We start from the raw sequence: 16,647 nt of genomic DNA, 5'->3' as shown, positions 1-16,647 counted from the left end.
AGAGAAAAAAATAAGGCAACTCTAGCTTTCCTACGCTCTTAGGCAGACTCAAGATCTCTAAGGAGGCTAAGGGAGCAGCTCGGTGCCTGTTTCAGAAAGGTGCATCAATACCTGAAGCCAGGAAGGAGGAATATAGAAAGTAGCTAATTCAATTTCCATATAGAGAGTGGTATTTCTGACTTCCTAGAAAAGTAGAACATTCTGAACTCCCCAAGAGACCTCCTTCCTGGAGCTGAGGGCTGGCAAGGCCAGGAACTTTTAACTGGTTTGTTAGAGAGATTACCAGAGGACATGTCAAAGTTCAAAGGAGGTTGTTAAGAAAAGCAACCCAAGCCAACCATAATGAACTCATGCCACCTGGAAAGCCCCTGAATGGTATACCAGCAGGCTCAAGAAGAAAGGTCTGAGAATACTAACAAAGTCTTTTCTTTCCATCTCTTCAGTGAGTAGGCACAAACACAAAATTCTCAAGAGGATCTTAAGAGTACATAAGATCCATTTTACTGTAGAGAACAGGCTTTTAGAAAGCTTCTGCCAGAAAGGCCTGATCAATATTGAGCTATAAAATCAATTACACGTGCTGGGCAGTCCAGGGAAAACACAAGGTCACTCACCTCTCTTTTCAGAGCCCTTTCTCTGAGGCTCCCTGATCTACAGAAACCTGCTGGAAGATATGAGGGCTCAGTCAGATAAACTGAAAGATGCTTCATTTTATTTTGCAGATAATTCATATCATTTTCCAGCAAATGGTTAACATAATTTCCAATCATTAAAATGTACAAGTAAGCATCATCTCGCTGAAACTCTATGTATCTCAATATACATGTGTGCAAAAAATTCGGTCTCAGTTGAATTCTAGGTTATTATTTTAGTATGTAGAAGAGCTGGAAAAACAGAATGAGCTCAGTGTCAAAATTGTGGTCACATTTCAAATTTGTGGAGTTTAGGCTTGCTTTCTCTAAATGCATAATTACAAACTCTGTTACAATGAAATTCTCTAAAAATTTGTTTCTGGTTTTAAAGTAATCCCAGCCTATGCCAAAAGGTTTTCAACACCTATGTTACAAGTTATTATTAGCTCTTCTCAGACTGCTAAGATAACTGAAAGTTATGTAAAAGCTGAGTAGTTTGAATTAAAAGCATTATTATTTAAGAATCACCAATTAAGTTTTCATAAGGTTATTCACTGACCTCATTTATTTCATTGAGGAGCGAATGATACATAATTAAATGCAAGGAGCCACTGAAATAAATGTAGAAAAGGTTTTCTACAATAATAAAGCCAACCAAGGGTCAATACAATGGTGTAGGTGAGACAATTAGAGCCTAGAGTCAGTGCTATTCAATAGAAATTTCTGTGGTGATTGAAATGTTCTGTGCTGTTCAATACAGTAGCTAATCACCACTTTGGCAGTTGAATACTTGAACTGTGTCCCAGTGTGACTGAGGAACTGAATTTTAAATTTTATTTAATTTTAAACGTCAATAGCCACATGTGGCTAGTGGCTATCGTACTGGATAGCACAGATGTTGATAAACTTGTATTTGAAAGAAATGCAGAATAATCAAAATAAGGACAATCAGTAGTATTTAAAGTATGAAAATACTGATTCAAAGTCAGGTCATCAAAGGAACACACATGGGAGAAATGGACTTACTAAGAATAGTTACAATAATTTGGGCACGGGGATGGAAAAATCTCTAGATACAAGTGAAGTTCCCACTATGTGCTGTAGAATATGCTTTGACAACTCAGTGAGGTTTACTGGAACTCTACTGAGATATAATAACTGCATAATCCCAATCATGTTGACTTCTATTAGGTCACACAATTGCCTTTCTTCACATACTGTGTTATTATCATGTGGATCTTCCCCATTGTGTAAAGGACATATGAATTACCCAGAGGGCATTGCTTAACTTCTGTGAACTACTTTAGGCTCTACTCTATAAAATCATGATCTACACAGTTTTACATAACAGATCTTATGTATTTTTCACACCCGAAACACCCAGCTGGTCTCCTGGAGCAAGATGGTTTTCTCTCCATGCATTTGCACTCCTTGTTTCCACATGGCTAGTGAGCCAGAACAAGTTATTAAGAAGGTAAGGTCGAAGTAAAAAGTATACCTTCCCAGTTCCCTACATAACTATGTTAAACATTTCTTTCCTGAATCAGAGGACTTAAACTGAATACATTTTAAAACAGAACATACATGGGTATTTCAAAATATTTGTCGCAAATATTTGACATGAAATACTTTTCTTCCAGTATTGTGCTCTTTGGAGTATTAAGAGGAGAAGACAACAAACACTAAGAAGATATCCTCAACTTCAACTAATTTTCCCCATGCTCAATTAGATTTAATTAAATTCTCTAAAGAGGCACAATATTTTATTGAAATCATTTCTTTCACTGAGTCATTCATTTATCCATTTACTATTCATTGAGCCATAATATAAGATGGTTACCTACTGACACTGATGATATGATGGTCAGAAAAAGTTACCTTGCTTGCCCTCAGACTGTACAGTCTAGTATAAAAAAGAGCACATAATAGGTTAAAAAAAAAAAAGAGGTATGCCTACAGTATCATGGGGACATAAAGGAAGTAAAGTTAATGGGTGAAGCAACCAGAAAATAATCATAGAGAAGGTAATAGCTGATACAGATCAGGTGCAGGGGAGGGCATTTCTGTGTGAGATAACCTCAGAAACAGACAATAATGTCTGTGGGGTTGAAGAATTCACTCTTAAATAATTAAATATGAGGTTTCTTGGGATACCTGGATCAAGCTATGTGGCAGACAACTGGATATAAAATCTGAAGCTCAAGGCAAAGCATGGGGGAGATTATGCAGCTTCTGGCACATTCTGAAGTTGAAACCATGAGAGCTAGTGGGCTCTCCTTTGGGCAGGGTGCAGAACAAGAGGATTAAATTGACAAGGGAAGGATGCTAGGAGAAACCCAGCAGGGAAGGGCGTGGGTCGAGGGAAAGGACTCAAGGCAGCAGGAGAAGAATTATCTGGTGATCAGGTGACATGGAAGCCAAGAGAGTGGATGTTTCAAGGCTCTAGTTATCGACAGATTCAAATACACCCAAGACATCTGGTAAGGTCAAGGGCAAAAAGCATTTTTAGTTTGGCCATAGATGGAATCACTGATAGACTTAACCTGACCAGTTTCAGCCAAATGTTGGCATAAGCAAGTTACAGTGGATTGAAGAGTAAACGGTAGATGAGGAGCGAAGACAGTAAATGAACAGAAGCACTCCTTTGAAAAGTTCAGATGAGAAGCGATGTTTCAGAATGTGGATGCTGAGGGACAGCAATAGCCACATACCAAGCCAGTCACACTACTGTGAGCCAGCTCTGGTGTGGTGGTGAATCTTACGGCCAAGCTCCTTTAGGCTCATAATTAGAGGCTGTGATCCAAAGCATCTTAACAGCTGACAATCCTCAATATTAGTGAGGAGCGAAGAAGATCACAGATATAAAGATTTGGGCAAACTAGAAATCGCTATACAAATGTTAGTTATTATGGTCATTACTACAATTTGGTCTTGTTAGACTGCGATCTGTATATCAGCCCAGTTTACATGAGGGTTGAAAAACAAATCGAAAAGTCTGCCCGATGGGGTTTGTGGAGAGGAAACATCAGTAGTTAACTTACGCATTTTGCATATAATTTAGACTCGATAGATCCAGTGGATGACTGCAGCGAACAATTGCCCTCTTCAGACGGCTCAATGTGAACTTCCTGATAGAAAGAAAGCATTCCAAAGTCCTATGTAATTGGATGTGATAATAATGGCAGGATTGGCTGCTTGCTTGCTTCTCATTTCAGTGGGATGATTTGAATAAGTTCTTTATAAAAACTGTAACTGCTGTCATTTTGATAACACTCCAACTTGAAAATTTGGATTGTTGGGTGCAGACCCTTGCCAGCCCTAAACAAACGGAGGTTGGCTAACAAAGGATTTGAAGCGCACCCTTTCCACGCTATGAAGTCTCCAACATGGGCTTTTACTATTGCTACCATATTCAAACTTAAGCAGGAGTTTATAGAACTCTTTGGAGCCTTCCTCTTTCACCCACAGAATTGTCAACTTCAACCACTGAGCCCTTTGCTTTATCTAAGATAAACCCTTCACCCTGCCATCCAATATATATCAGTAATTCTCTTTGTATTTTTTTTGACTTTGGCACTAGGTGTTCTATTTTTAAAAATTTATTCACTCATTAAGCCGATATGATTGAGCACTTACTATATTTCTGGCCTTATTCAAGGGATGAATAAGACAGAGTACCTGCTTCCAAGGAGTGCACATCTATTTAGGGAAAAATATTTGAAAACACATGTCATAATACAGTGAGATAAGTGCTAGAATAAAGGTACATGCAGGAGAGTGATTAATCTTCCAAAGAGTGGAAGAGTGAGAGGCAAGGTAGAGTAAGGTTTCACAGAGGAAGTACGATTTAAATAAGTCTTAAAGAGTTTTGATGTTTAAACAAGAGGAGGAGGAATGTTTTATCTTTTTGATCTGTTAGTTTCTTAATGTCAGTGATTCTGCCTTATTCAACTTGTTTCCTCTTAATGCACCAGCTATAGACGGAATGTTTGCATCCCCCTCCCCCCACCAAATTCATTTGCTGAAATCTGATCTTCAGTGTGATGGTATTAGGTGGTAGGGCCTTTGGGAGGTGATTAGGTCATGAGGGTAGAGCCCTCATGAATGAGATTAGTGCCCTTATAAGAAAGAGACCTCAGAGAGCTCCCTGATTCCTCCACTATGTGAAAGGGGCACAGTGAAAAGATGGTCCTCTATGGAACAGGAAGCAGACTCACCAGACAGCAAATCTGCCAGCACCTTAATCTTGGACTTCCCAGCCTCCAGAGCTGTGAAAAAATAAATGTCTGTTGTTTAAGCCACCCAGTCTATGCTATTTCTGTTATAGCAGCCCGAACAGACTAAGAAAGTAGTTATTACAGTGAAGTGAACATGAGAACCCCCAAATATTTGTTAAATTAAATCCAAATGTTTTTAAGATATCCTTTTCCATTCTTCTGCCTTCACATTCTTCTTGAACATAGTATAACCTGCAGAGTTCATGTTCTTAATACATTAGTTTAAAAGGTTCTGCAAACACTATATCTCTTTCAATCTTTGCCCTCCTGTTTATGCTACCAACTCAAATTACCTCCCAGTTTCTCCATTAATGGTCTGAATTCTGATTGTCTTCATCTGCTTTGTAAATTAAGTCAGATGCGTAACTAATTCAACTTGGTCTCTTGAAAGTTGCTGCTCCCTTCCACACTTTTCAGAATATCTCTACAAATTCTAAAATTAAGTATTCTCAGACTTAGATTAACTGTAGTTGTCAGCCATCAGATATGATGTTGGCATCTCATATCATGCTAATCTTCTGCTATGCCTTTTTAGCTCTCGAGATTTATGTATATGTATATGGTTTTTTTTCCCCACAGCTCCAAATCTGTTATAGGGAATGACTATTCTGATGTTTTACACATGAAAAACTAAGCTAAAGATAATACCATGTTTAAAAGTCAGAATGTCTGGGGTTCCCAGAATTTATGAAGAAAGTCCCCAAATAAAGGGATTTGCAGGTCTGATCAATCTAGGTGCCCTCCTGTGGTTAAAAAAGCAAAAACTAAACAAAATCAAAACAGCAGGAGCCAATACCAGTGTTACAGGTAGAATGTGTTTTTGAGAAGAAATGTTATTTAAAGCGCCTTCACAACATGAAATTAACCATTTGCCTTGCTACCAGTACTATAGCTAGAGTCCTTTCTCAAACGTGAGCTAGAGAAACTCTCTTGGGTTTAAGCCTAAAGTTGCTATTTGCTTAGACTAGTCTTTGCCTTCCGTTTTCTTTTTTCTTTTTTCACTCAATTACACTCAGTCCAAGGCCACTGCTCAAAGAAAGCCGCCTCATTTAAAATTTGCTGCATGCCATTCTGGTTATTCTCTTACTCCGGTTTCTTCTCAGCAATACACGACCTGAATTGCTCAGAGTTGTTCTTTGTTGTGTCTTTAAGAGATCTTTATCTCACCATACAAAAAGTCAGAAGACGCATTAACTAAACACCCAAAAAGTCAACCTGTGTGAGCAAGTCATCTAATTTTCCTAGCCTGTTTCTTTCTTTTTTTTTTGTTTCTTTCTTAATAGCCTTTAAAAAATAAAGATGTTGCTATTAAATTATTTTTCAAGTCCATTTAGATTCCGTCATTCTATGGTGCTGAGGTTTTTTTTGGGGGGGAGAATTATATACAAGGCAGACCTCATCACAGCACCATAGTACCTACATTCAAATGACAAATTTATATAAAGTGTTTTCTCATAAAACTTTCTATAAAAACTGCTCACTTATATGGCTGCATACCTGGAACCTACGCCAGATTTCCTATGTGGCTTTTGACCATCACTGAACAATACAACTGGGGACTGAATACCAGTGTATTGTGATTACATGTGTGTGGGTATATGTATGTGCACTGTGGTACACGCTTCAAGGGACAAATTCGGGATGCTATTAGAGTTATGGCTATACCTGATCTAGACGTGGAGTTCAAGATTTAGAAATGAGCAATAAATGAGGGATGTAGGGGTAAAAAATGATCAAAGAAAACTTCAGGAGGGAGGACCCTGAGGCATGAAGAGCTGGGTAATGTCATTTTTCTAAGAACAATGAGAGCCCATAGAAGGGCTTTAGATAATGAAGTAACATGATCAGGTTTTCCTTTTCTTAAAGATTACCTTGGTTTCTCTGTGGAGAATGGGTAGAAGGGCAAGCAAACTTTTGGAGCCCTGCTCATTAATAATTCATAGCAACATTTTCTCTTTAATTTCCCTCTCAATTTTTACTCTTGATCGGAAGTTGCTCCAAAGTTCTCTCCTCTCTTCTCAAAAAAACTCTCTAAAAATATTCTCACTTCTGTGTTCAATCTTTTCCCTCATTGTATATATTTTCTTTTTCCTCACCAGTAGCTCCCTGCCTTTTTCATCAAAACACAACGCTTCCTCCAACTTGCTGAATAAATCAAAGGAGCAAAGTGGGCCATGAAATGTGCAGTCCCACAGGATTCTGTTCAGAAATGTCTCACGATTTGTTTAATGCTCTGTTGTCACCATCCTGAAATTCTTAACTCTTAAATAAGAGGCCCCACATTTTTCATTTGGCATTGGGCTCCCACAGTTACTTAGCCATTTATTGAGTAGAGATAAATTATTTTGGTTGTGTTTGAGTAAACATTTTTTCTATACTCTTTTTTTTTTGCGGTACGCGGGCCTCTCACCGCTGTGGCCTCTCCCGTTTTGGAGCACAGGCTCCGGACGCGCAGGCTCAGCGGCCATGGCTCACGGGCCCAGCCTCTCCGCGGCATGTGGGATCTTCCCAGACCGGGGCACGCACCCGCGTCCCCTGCAACGGCAGGCAGACTCTCAACCACTGCGCCACCAGGGAAGCCCCTGTTCTATACTCTTTTACGTGTCATTTCCATGTCCAAAGCTTTATCCAGTTCTCTTCACTTTTAGTATCAACATGATAACCTAAGTTACCATTGTCTTTTCCTGATCCTGATATTACATAAATAATTAATATTAGGCAAAATAGACTTTAAAACAGTTTCTAGATATAAATAGGTATATTTTACATGATAAAAGCATCAATCCTCTGTCAAGAGGACATAACAATATAAACAATATCTGTACCTAATGACAGAGTGCCAAAATAAATGAAAGAGCTGTCAGAATTAAAGGCAAAAATAAATAATTCAACAACAGTAGTTGGAGATCCCATTACCCTTCTTACAACAATGAATATAAAAAACTAGGCAGATGATCAACAAGAATACAGAAGACTTGAACAACACTGTAAACCAACTAGGCCTAATACCATTTACAAAATACCCTACTACCAATGGCAGAATATACATACTTCTCAGGTACACGTGGGACATTCTCCAGGATAGACCATAATCCGGGTCATTAAACCAGCTTCAATAAACATGAAAGGACTGAAATTATACAAAGCCATTGACAGAAGAAATTTGGGAAATTCACAAATACATGGCAATTAAACAACATACTACTAAATAACCAATTGGCCGAAGAAGAAATGATACAGGAAATTAGAAAATACTTTGAGGTAAATGAAAGCAAAAATATAACATACCAAAAATGTAATGCAGATAAGGCAGTGCTTAGAAGGAAATTTATAGCTGTAAATGCCTGTACACAAAGAGAAAAAAAGACTTGGAATAAATGTCTTAACTTTTCAGGTTAAGACACTGGAAAATAAGAGAAAACTAAACTTAATGTAAGCAAAATGAAGGATATAATAAATATGGGAGTAGAAATCAATGAAATAGAGAATAGAAAAGCCATAAAGAAAATCAATGAAACCAAATGCTTGCTCTTTGAAGAGATCAAGAAACCTGAAAACCTTTACCTAGAATCACCAAAGAAAGGGGAGGACACTCAAATAACTAGAATCAGAAATGACGATAGGAGCATCACTACTGACCTTACAAAAATAAAAAAAAGATTAGGAAGGAGAATTATGAACACTTGTATCAATAAATTAAATAACTCAGCTGAATGGACAAATGCCTGGGAATACACAAACTACCTACCTGACTCAAGAAGAAAGAGACAATATAAGTAGACCTCTAACAAGTAAGTAGAGATTGATTTAGGAATCAAAAACCTCCCAGAAAAGCCCAGGCACAGATAATATCAGTCCTGAATTCTACCAAATACATAAAGAATATCACTAATTCATAAACTATTCCAAAAAATAGAAAAAATATAGAATAATGTTTTAAGGAAAACATTCCATCTACAATAGCATCACAGAGGGAAATATTTAGCAATAAAATTAACAAAAGAAGTGCAAAACTCATACTGTAAATACCGTAAGACTTGTTGAGAGAAATTTTAAAAGGTTGAAAGACAGCCCATGTTCAGTCTGTTATTTCCTCAAAATGTTAAACATAGAGCTACGACATATATGAACCAGCAATTCCACTCTCAGGTATATACCCCAAAGAATTGATAACACATATACGGGAACTTTTACATAAACGTTTATAGCAGCATTATTCATAGTAACCCCAAAGTGGAAAAAACCAAGTGCCCATCAGTTGAGCTAAACAACTGATGAATTGCTAAACGAAGTATGACATATCCATAGAATGGAATATCAGTTGGCAATAAAAAAATGAAGCATTGATACATGCTATAAGATAGATGAACCTTGAAAACATCATCTAAGTGAAAGAAGCCGGACACAAAAGACCACATATTGAATGATTCATTCATTTATATGAAATGTCCAGAATGGGAGAATTTCTGGAGACAGTAGATTAGTGCTTACCAGGGGCTATCACTTACTTCAGTACTCGCTTCCATTATATTCTATTACACAGATGGTCAGCTCATTGGTTTACAATGTAGCCTCTCATGTCAGAATGCTTGTGTCCAAATCCTGGCCCCTCCTTTTATTATTAAGGAGGGATTTTTGGCAAGTCACTCAACCCTCTGAGCCTCACAAAGTAGGTTTCAATCATGTTAGAAAAAAAGAAAGTGGTAGCTAGGCATGATTTTTTCAAGTGGGGGCAAGTTCAGTTTTATAAAAAATTTCCCCCAAATTGCAGAGTGTATCTCACAGGACTGTATAAGGATTGAATGGAGACTACACTGAAACACCATAATGACACAATAAGTGGTAGTTATTGTTATTAATGTTCAATAACTTAATTTCCTAAATGAACAATTTTTCAAATCTAAAAAATTTATGTCAATAAAATCTTTAGTGACGAAACTTTTTTTCCCCCAATTTTTTGATTTGGTGGTTAAGTTCTGAACTACCTACCAGTTCTTACTTATATAAAATATTTAAAAAGAAGTGTTAGCATTTCCAGCTTTACGGGCTAAAAGAAGGCTTAGCTTTTGTTTATGTTTATGTTTTTTCTGGTCTTGGACTTGCTCTTTCTTGCTGATTTGCTGTTCAAATAAAAATAAGAGTTGAAAACAGCTGAGAAGGCTCACTAGCTGGCTCTTGAAAAACTGAATATACACTTGAAACTTAATTTTTTTTTCTGAAATAAGTTGCTTTCTTTTTCTCTTCCACTTCAGGCACCTGTCTTTTGAGCTGGAGGGCAACTGATATAGACTAAATCTCAGTAATCCTGTCCTTACAGGACCTTTAATTTTAAGGCGGGCCAAAGAGCCCCAGCCTTGCAGCAGAATCACTCCTGAATACACTCGGAGCATGTTTCTAGTATTGTAAAGGTAAGTAATTTTCTAGAGTATATACTCATTTGATACTAATAATGGAATTTTCTCCCAAATATATTAGAAGCTCATCAAGCCTAATTCAAATTTTCAAACTGGTCTTTGTTTCCAAGGCATTTCCAGTGGAAAAAGATAGGAAGTATGTTTTTCTTTTAAAACAAAACTACACTGAGCTCTCAATGATACTACCTATTCAAATACAAGATTATGGAGTTTTTGCTTAAACTTATTGATTTCACACCTGTATCTACTTTGCCCTCTGCTGAAAATCCCAGCTTTCACTGATACCAACATAACTACAAATTTGCTTTAAACTATAATACACAGACAACAGTTCCAAAAGAATAATATCATTACTGAAAATAGTTTAAGGTTTTGTCATAAGCTTTCACGCTGTGGTGTCAAATTATGACTTTCGAGATCACTTAGAAAAGTTCCTATCTATGGGGCTGTGCCAACCACTCATTAAACAGATAAAGTCCATTTGCATAATTTTTCTTTCAATATTAGGGGTTCTTAAAATCAGATTGTTTAATAATTATGTAAATACTCAAATTGTTTCAAAGTTAAATTTACAAAACAAAGTATGAAAACCAAGTATACTCAGAGAATTCTGGCTTGTATTCCTTTCTTCATACTGTTCCTCCCCCATTCCTGTCTCTATGTAAATTTTAAAAAATTATATATATCCTTCTTTAATGAATGTTAGCATACTATAAGTACTTTCCACTATCTGGAGAATATAAAGATACCTTACTTTTTATAGCTTCATGTTATTCTCTTATTTGGATGCACTATAATTGAATCAACCAGCCATCTCTTGATGGACATTTTTATTGGTAACCCTTTTTTTGTGCATTTATAAATAACACTGTAACAAATAGCCTTCTGCATATGTCTTCTTGTATTTTTGCCAGTGTATCTTTGAGATAAACTGCTAACAAGAGATTCCTAAAGAGACTGCTAGGTCAAATGGTAAATGCATATTTAATTTTCCTAGATATTGTCAAGTTTACTTTAAATTTCTGTATTTCTGCAAGCAATGCATGAGAGTACTCATTTCCTCCATAGCGTTGTCAAAGGAATATTCTGTAAATATTCAGACTTTTGTTAATCTGACAGAAGCTGCATTTCTCTTATTAGGAGTGGGTTTGAGTAGCTGTATTTAGGGGACATTTGCATTGCTTTCTATGAGAATTGTGTGTTCATATTTCTAGCCTTATTTTTTAAATATGCAGTTTTTAGTATTTCTTTCTTTTTAGAAGACCTTCACGTATTGGCCTACTAACTCTTTGTAGTATAGGAAGCTAATAACTTTTGAGTTTATCACTTAATTTTTACTTTATTTTTCCCTGGATTTTAAGGATAGTTTAGGAATGCTTTTCCTACAGCCCAGTTATAAAAAGTTCACCCATATACTGTATTCCTAATACATGTATGGCTGTATATTACACATTTGGAATTTATTCTGGTATATAAGCTCAAGAAATTCCTAAAAGTTTACCAAGCACGAGCCCATACAAGCTGGTTCCAGTATACCACTCACTGCTGGTGGGACACGCCATTGTCACTGACAAGCTGTTGGCTGGAGATCCATGGATTGTTTCTGTGTGTTGTTTCAGTTTGTATCTTCTTAGGTATAATGACTGTGTATATTTCATGAAGTCAATAAAGTTCCTGGTGCCTCAAATTTTCCAAATTAAAAACCTCTTCGAACATTGAGAAAAGGTGTCATTATTTTTGACGAACAGTATATTACAACTTCAAGGAAAGAATGTATAACTATTTGGTAAAAAATGTTCTACTCTCTAGTTGCGATTTTTTGAATATAAAACAGCAATCATTCAGTTGCATAATAGCTGCTACTTTTAGAAACAGCAACTGAATAGGGAGATGTCCTGGTAGGGAGATGGACATTATGTGTTAAATGGTCTTGTTTTTCACAGATTGGCACTGACTACTGCTTATAACACTTCATTCAATTTTTTTCCCTCAGGTTTGGGGAATTTAATAACCCCAAATGGACACAAAAACATAATATGTAATAAAGACTCACCACTACTAGAAGCATCGTTCAGATTTAGCAGTCCCCCTCCAAGCCCTCTGTAACTATGGTAACTGTAGGTCCCATTTCCGTTGATGTACAACACCTCCTGGGAGCCTGAAACAGCTGAGGTCGAGTAAGTGCCCTGGGCCGCCTCTGGTTTACACTGTTTGTCAGCTGGAGCAGATTCATCCTGCAATGACAATAGCATTTCATTATTTATCAAATCACTGTGCTATTTCACCTTGAACAGGACTATCTTATTGTTATCTACATGTCTGCATTGAACAGGAAGAAAAATATAGTCAACGCTAAGTCAGTACATATGCACATTTTCAATAACTTTGCTAAAAACTAAAAAAAGGAAAGCAAAGTAACAATGTGAGACAGATTGGAGATGGAGCAATTTGCAATTTCCAACTGAATTTAAAATTACGTGAAGAGAATTGTTCACAATAGCCAAGAGAAGGAAGTAACCTAAATGTCCATTGACAAATGAATAGATAAAGAAAATATGGTATATAAATACAATGCAATATTATTCAGCCTCAAGAAAAGAAGAAAATCCTGTCATCTCCTACAACATGGATGAACCTCGAGGACAATGCTAAGTGAAATTAGCCATCACAAAAAGATAAATATTGCATAATTCCACTTATTTTCGATAAATTAGTCAAGCACATAGAATCAGAAAGTAGAATGGTGGTTGCAACGGTCTGGGGGAGGGGGAAGTGGGGAATTGTTCACTGCGTGATTCAGTCATGCAGGATTGGGGGAGTGGTTCCGGGGGAGAGGGATCCGTTGCACAAAAATGTGCATGTGGTTGACAATACTGGAAATTGTTGGGAGGGTGAACTTTACATTAAATTTTTTTTTTAATTTTATAAAGAACTAGTTAGGTTTTTAAAAATTACACGAAGAGAAATAACAATTTGCAAAAAAAATTTGCAAAAATTGGCTCTCTTGAAATTCCTTTTTTTTTTTTTTTGTAGTCTGCTCTCTCATATGCTCTCTCTCTTTCTTTTATTTTATGGCTATAGGAAAATTTATTGTGTGCTGATTCCACACTAGGCCCATTACATGCATCACAACAGCCTGACAAAGACTTGAGTAAACCCAGGCTTTTCAGCTTGTTTTTCTTTTCTTAAGTTGTGCTGGTGTCTACAAACCATGTTTCAAAACTTCTAACCAATGAAAGTTGCATGGACACAAATTATAATTGGCAATAAACTGTATATATGTTCATAGCAAAACAGATTGAATGAATTTCCCTTCAGCTGTGAGTTTATTAAGTCTAAAATATATACAACATATATGACTTGTCTACTGCATTCTTCATCATTTCTTCTTTTTTAAATTTCTTTTCTTTTTTAAGAAGGAATTAGAAACAGATTTCTAATAAATTCTTAAGAATGTTTTTCATAATCAGAAGTATTTTTCAGCTTATATATTTAGAGTGCATGTTTAGGGAAACAAACTTTCAAATACATTTTTTTTTTTTTTTTGTGGCATCAAGTACTGGAAAAAGAGGAAAAGTGGAATAAGTTTGCTCTATGGACCCAGTAGTATTGCTACAGCTAGAGATATTCTAATCTTTCATGTAGTGAAAGCATTGCCATGACTATCAGAACTATGCAGTTATGACTTTGCTCTTGCTCTTCTGATCTTTTCAACTCTAACTGATCTATTCAACTCTATTACACTCAGCTGTAGATCTTAGATGTGATTTAGAAGCTTTTCATCTTTTCATTTCTAGGTAAGATTATGAAATATACAGTAAATTTCCTCAATGTAAATTAAACTGAAAATAAGAATTTTCCTAGCATTGCCTTTAAAAAAAAACATGAGCGGACGTAAATTGGTATATGAACTAGAAAGTCTAATTGTAATTCCTTGCATTCAAACCTTAGAAATCCCTGTGAAGGTAAATTACTTTAGAATAACACTCTTTCCTGGGAGAAACTGCATTAAAGAAGGGACCCATATATAATCAGATTTTATTGGTATCACTGGCTTTACTATTTAGTCTGGGAAGATAGCAAGTTCCAGATTTTTTTTTTCTTAAAACTGAAAGTTGGTCTTTGCTAAATACCCAATGGTGGTGGGTTTTAGACTGTGGTTCTCTACCAAAGAAGATAGGGGGCCTTCACCAAATTTACCATTTGTAATATGGACTTTTTCTAAAGACATAACAATATATATGTTTTGGGGTTTTTTTGGTACTATGATGAAATTTTACATTACAGATAGCAAGGGAGCTTAAATACTCTAAGATATTGAAGATAATATTTCCAGGAATCTTTGGTTGCTGGAAGCACATGCCATAATAAGTAGGTCTAAGGTAAATAATTGTAATAATTACACTGCTACTGTGAAAAATAACTATTAATAAAGCAACATCAGTGGTACAGAAACATAGCAATGATTCGAATTTTAGAATCTGTAACCAGCTGTCTTTTAAATGGCATGTTACAATGACTGGGTGAGTGGAAAATGGTCTAACCAATGATGATTACCCCTCATGCAGTATCCAAGTCTTTCATAAAGGTACAGTGAAATGGTCTCCCATCTATGAGTGCTCATCTCCTCCCTGTCTGGGGACAGATTAATATGTGTATTATTATCTATCTATCTATCTATCTATCTATCTATCTATATATTCTTCCATACAAGAATACAGACATATTTTATATATTTATTGCTTGTGAAATTAGCAAAGCTCATCAGAAGATAGATGAATCTGTGATATTTACATGGGTGAACTTTTTTCACATGTATAACTTCAATTTCCTATAAAGTAGTACATCTCAAGCTACTCTCCATGGCTTCTGGGGAAATGCCTCAGAGTCTTCCCGAGACTATGGGACAAGGGCATAGAGATATGCATTCATATTATGTCTTTCCTCTTTACCCAGACGAGCAGCTCTGTCTGCTGTCTTCTACACTCATAAAATCACTGCACCTAAAGCATTATGAAAAACCACTGGGCTGTGCAGTATTCTTTCTGTAGAGGCATGTAGCCATTGCAACTCTGAAAGAAGGCAAATTATTCAATACTTCAAAGCAATTTTGAGGTTCTTGAGAAGGGGCTAGCCTCAAACCCTCAAACAATTCTACCACTAGTGTAACTTCCCCGTTTCCTGATACAAAACAACGGGGAGCATGATAAAATTTGAGTCTCTTGTTTGAGAAAATTCATGGCTATTATGATACATACCCAGTTTATTTTTCTGTGTTTGGAAAATGAAAACAGAATATACCCGCAGGAGAAGAGTTTCTTAATGATGAAGAAAAAGGGAGAAGGCATTGTCTCCACAATGTTTTCTCTCTGATTCTTTGTATGATAGAATTAATTTGTATTATTAAACGTGCTATTTTTTAAATGTGCCTCAGTCTTTTCATTATTAACTGTTATTACAAACCACAGTAACTGCACTGAGCAGGCAAATCATTAATCCTATTAATAATCAAAACAGGCCTTGTAGGGAGTCATTTGTAGTCAAACACAGATTTGCACTATTAAAGTTTTGGCAGTCCACTATATGTTGAGAAATACAATGTATGAAAATCCCAGTAATATCTGTGCTGTAGTGTATTTTGGGGAGAGGTTTAATATGAAGTTAATTCTTGTTTTTCTTGTGAATGATTACTATTGTTGGTTTCAAAGAAAGCATAAAAAAATAAGTAAATGACATAAAAAATAGATATCCCCTGGAGTCACATTTCATCTCTGTAAGCAACGTTTAATAAACATTAGTTCCTAAAGTCCTCAAATTTGACAGCTTGCTCCCAAGGTTGCTATGAAGATTATTTTCAAAAGAGAATAATATTAATATGCTACAAGACCGTATATCTAGGCAATGAAATATATTTTATTCATCAAAAACTAGAAAAAATCCTATCCCAGATTTTACTAGACATATTTCAAATTTTCTTTTAAAAATTCCATTAAAAAGATAGCACCGATATGATGGAATGACCATCAGCATTGCACTAGATAATACAGAGTTGTTTTGATTCAGATTTCTTTCATTAAAAATATAAACAGATGAAAGAAACAGTTATGGTGACTTTTATAATTAGGCTTTGGACTTATCAATAGATACTTCCTTTATGTATATAAGTATGCATCTCAAATTTAGGAAAAAATTGGTCTTAGAATAGGAAGGGGGATTACTTACAGATGGATGGCAAGATTGGAATGATTTAGAAGAGTAGGCATTGTCTACTCATTACCCTCTCATCCACACACTATTTGGGAAGAGTGGTTTGTACTCCTTTGT

At 36.0% G+C, this 16,647-nt stretch overlaps 1 protein-coding gene across 12 annotated transcripts in view; it reads right to left on the bottom strand.

Moving 5' to 3' along the window:
- Nucleotides 1-16,647, bottom strand: part of NOL4 (nucleolar protein 4) — a 401,358-nt gene that overhangs the window by 40,124 nt on the left and 344,587 nt on the right. For 11 of the 12 annotated variants that reach the window (XM_032602667.1, XM_032602660.1, XM_032602661.1 and 8 more), the window contains one exon: nucleotides 12,377-12,557. The exons of the other annotated variant lie outside the window; for it this stretch is intronic. In XM_032602667.1, the coding sequence (XP_032458558.1) occupies nucleotides 12,377-12,557 (181 nt within the window). The remainder of the gene's footprint in view (nucleotides 1-12,376; nucleotides 12,558-16,647) is intronic. 12 annotated transcript variants of the gene reach the window in all.

This window comes from Phocoena sinus, chromosome 14 (genome assembly GCF_008692025.1).
Source record: "Phocoena sinus isolate mPhoSin1 chromosome 14, mPhoSin1.pri, whole genome shotgun sequence".
Classification (NCBI taxonomy): Eukaryota; Metazoa; Chordata; class Mammalia; order Artiodactyla; family Phocoenidae; genus Phocoena; species Phocoena sinus.
This window is presented reverse-complemented; position numbering and strand designations above follow the sequence as displayed.